At 52.0% G+C, this 3,962-nt stretch overlaps 1 protein-coding gene across 1 annotated transcript in view; it reads left to right on the top strand.

Moving 5' to 3' along the window:
* Window positions 1-2,530: 2,530 nt before the first annotated feature.
* The window catches only part of LOC123096486 (uncharacterized), an 8,811-nt gene continuing 7,379 nt past the window's right edge, over window positions 2,531-3,962 (top strand). The window contains exon 1 of the mRNA XM_044518228.1: window positions 2,531-3,453. Coding sequence (XP_044374163.1) covers window positions 3,226-3,453 — 228 coding nt within the window. The 5' untranslated portion in view covers window positions 2,531-3,225. The remainder of the gene's footprint in view (window positions 3,454-3,962) is intronic.

Below are 3,962 nucleotides of genomic sequence, written 5' to 3'. Positions count from 1 at the left end.
AGCATGATGAAAACTAGCTTGACAACAATTCCCATGTGTCATCGGGAGCGCTTTGCTTTATATAAGAGTTCGTCCAAGCTTGTCCTTCGCTACAAAAAGGATTGGGCCACCTTGCTGCACCTTGTTTACTTTTGTTACTTGTTACTCGTTACGAATTATCTCATTATACAACTATCTGTTACCGATAATTTCAGTGCTTGCAGAGAATACCTTGCTAAAAACTGTTTGTCATTTCCTTCTGCTCCTCGTTGTGTTCGACACTCTTACTTATCGAAAGGACTACGATAGATCCCCTATACTTGTGGGTCATCAGTTTGTTCGGCTCCAGTGAGGGTTGGGCGATGACTACAACGCGCCTTGGGCTTGCTTACTCGTGGTTAGGTTGTCTACGGACGTGGATGTAACATGTACTTCTAGTGTCTTATGTACTACCTTGACAATTGATGATTAAATCAAAAGTTTTCTTTAAAAAAATGCCGACCATATTTTTTTCTCAATGAGTGTATTATTAGAAAATGAGTACAAGTGAGCACTAAATCAAAGTAAAACCTGTTTGTGCATCAAAATTTAAAGCGTATAGTCATAGACTACTCCACACGGTTCAAATGGCTCACAAAACAACAAAAAAACTGCAAAACCCCAACAAAGAGTGATTATTCTCAACCTTTTATCTGAAAGCATCCAGACTAACAACATTATGTAGAAACACTATATGCAAGACAAAAATACCATGCGTATTGTTGAAGCACGAATGAACTGAGTCATCAGTTGCCAGTCATATGTACCATATGTACATACATAAAGAAACCATGAGACCAACAAAAAAGGCTTTATATAGAGCATGTTTTATCTCAAGGGCATTGCTAGGATGTAACATGTATATAGAGCATGTCTGCATGGCAATATTAATTGTCATATCGGTTGGCGGCAACTTACCATCCATCATTTTTGATCTGGCTACTCACTTAATGTATCATTTGCCTCAAGAACTAACACCTATGCCGCACTTCATGCGCTCTGTCCACTGCTACATACCAACAAATTGTGCATATAAATCTAGAGCCATTGGCCATGAGTTTGCGGGATACTAGAAACCCTAAAACCATAGCCAAACGATGGCTATTACTATGATAATGAAGTTGTTAGTGCATTCTATTTTGGTACATGGGTTTGAAGCAATGCATCTTCCACTAACAGGGGGGCTTGAAAGACTTCCTCTGTGGGTCGATAGTCGCACATCTCCGTGGAGCAGCGCCACCGCTTGCACGACCAGGAATTCACAATGGGTGGACAACAGGGATGCGCTGCGCCATATCCTCTTCGTGGTCACCAAAGAGGAGCGGTAGTAGGTAGCAGCCACACGGACTCACCAGTAGGACCGCCCACACCGACACCCGTTGTTGCGGCCGCCACCCGCCGCTTGACCACCGTTGTGCCGCAAAAGTCGATGCAGTCGGCGATGGAGAGCTACATAGCCAGAGGGCATGGGCGATGACGGGGGTGATGGAGGATCAGTAGCAGGGACCGTCGGGACGATTCCATATGGAGGATGGGGCGGCGGGGGAGACGACCTAGAGCCGTGTAGATGCAGGCTTTGGTCCGGCCGCTGTGATCTCCTCCTGTGGTCCGATAGCATCTATAGTTCGTAGCCACCCGCATACGGTTAATTAATGGTGGTGGTCGGAGCTCGGCGAAGAAGGTAGTGGTGGCCGAAGCTTGAGCTGAGAGGGGCGACGACCAGGGTGAGAAATGGAAAGGGGAGGAAGACGACGGCGTAGTCGCGAAGTGTATGTGTCTTCCCGCCCCTCACCTAGTCAATGACGTGACCCATTCAATGACGTGTTCATGTGGTTGGGGCTGCGAGAAACATCCCACGACGAAACGAATGAGTGAACGGTTCGCTCCAGCTGAGTCATCTAGCCACCGCGCAGGGAGATTCGTGCGGAACACCCAACAACCCGCAAAGTGTTCGTTGGGAGTCATCAAACATCTGACGTCAGTTAGTCATCGTTTTTGTTACATAGAGCATGTTTTTTCCTTAAAAGCATGCTAGGACATAACACATATATAGAGCACGGCTGCATGGCAATATTAATAGCCATGTCGGTTGGCGCCTTGGCGGCAACTTACCGCCCACCATTTTTACCACGTGAACTGGCTACTTGCCTAACGTACCATTTGCCTCGAGAACTAATAACACCCAATGCAGCACTCCGCACACTCTGCCCACCGCTACATAGTAACAAACCGTCCATAGAAAATCTAGAGTCGTTGGTCACAGCCACAGAGTACGGAGGGATTGAATACTAGAAAACCATAAAATGATGGCCAATCGGTGGCTATTACTATGATCATGAAGCTGTCAGTGCATTCTATTTTGGTGCATGGGTTTGAAGCGACGCAGCTTCCACCAACACGGGGGGCCTGGAAAGTCTTCCTCCGTGGGTCGACGGTCGCACATCTCCCAACTGTCCCCAGAGTTTACCGACGACGCAATCCAAAGGCAAGAGAGAAGACCCAGCGGCGCGGCCTCCATTAGCATTAGCAGCAAACCGAGCGACGCCGCCGATCAAGAACTGGGAGCAGGACAAGGAAAGGGAGAGATCTTTTCTCCGGCAACCGGAAAAAAGGAGGAAAAGAAAAGAAAAAGAAGGACGAAAAGGAAATCTTGGCTTCAAGCCGCCTCCTCCTCTCTTCTTCGTCTTCCCCTTTCCCCCTCCCTTCTTCCTCCGCTGCCGCTGCGTCCGTGCGTGCGTGCCGATCGAGCCTCGCGCACGCGGAGAACACGTCATCGTCGTCATCCCCTTCTCTCTCTATCTCTTCACGCGCGGCGCGGGAGCAGGGAGGAGAGGCGACGAGCCGCGGGCGGGGGCGAGCGAGGGAGAAAAACCTGACCCTTTTTTCCTCCCGTCACATATTAAAAATCCATTTCTTCTCCGTCTTCCCTTTTTCCGCTAATCCCGCTGTCCCTATCCCCTCCCGTCCCCTCGCCGCCGGCCCGGCGCGCCCAGATCGCGACCCCTCCCCTCCCCTCCGCCCTCGCCGATCGTCCCGCCCCCGCCGCGCGCTCGTCCGGGGGCTCGCCGTTGTCCGGCGCTTCGCTTCCGGCGTCGCCTCTCTCGGCCCGGCTCGCCCCCGTCGGGCGGTTGCTCCGCGCCTCGTCTACGTGCGAGGAGTCGCGGCTGCGGGGGCTTCGAGGGAGCCAGCGAGCGAGCTCCGGCGCCCATGGTCGACATCCACGAGTGCGCCGTGGTGCTCGTGCAGGAGCCCGACCATGCGGCGGCGGCGGCCAACCCGGACCCGTCCTCGATCTCCGCCCACGCCTGGCGGCCCTTCGAGGATGCCGCGGCCGCCGTCGTGGGCCGGATCCAGCCGTCTGTCTCCTCCGAGGACCGCCGCGCCGCCGTCGTGCACTACGTCCAGCGCCTCATCAGGTGCAGCGTCGGCTGCGAGGTAACCAGCTACTCCCTTCTTTTTCCGCATGCTCCGATTCTCTAACCCTTATGCTTGCCTTGCTCTATCGTTTGCTTACAAGCTCCGTGTTCCTTTGCGCATCAAGGACATGGGCACGGCGCTGTACCCTTGTTAGTTGTGTCTCACGTTCTCCAGATCATGTCTATGTAGCTGTCTTAGGATGGTTTTACGAGGATTCCTCTCAGTTCTTCGGATTCGTCCTCTAGGTCATGGAAATATTGTGTGGATAACCTGCTAGGTGCAATTGGGCAGTGCTGCTGCTCAGTTCATACTTACCATGCTTCCCATTCTGTTTGGCTCTACCATAATGCCCTACGTATTTTTTGTATGCTATATCATGCTATCGCTAGTGATGCCGCCAAACTCCCCGACTTCCCTTTTTGCGTCAAGGACAGGGGTGCCGCCAAACTCCCCGACTTTCCTATGGGTGCCGTACGCTTGTAGTTATATGTGACGTAGTCTCCGGGTCATGTCTATGTAGCTGTCTT

The sequence above is a fragment of the Triticum aestivum genome, chromosome 4D (genome assembly GCF_018294505.1).
Source record: "Triticum aestivum cultivar Chinese Spring chromosome 4D, IWGSC CS RefSeq v2.1, whole genome shotgun sequence".
NCBI lineage: Eukaryota > Viridiplantae > Streptophyta > Magnoliopsida > Poales > Poaceae > Triticum > Triticum aestivum.
This window is presented reverse-complemented; position numbering and strand designations above follow the sequence as displayed.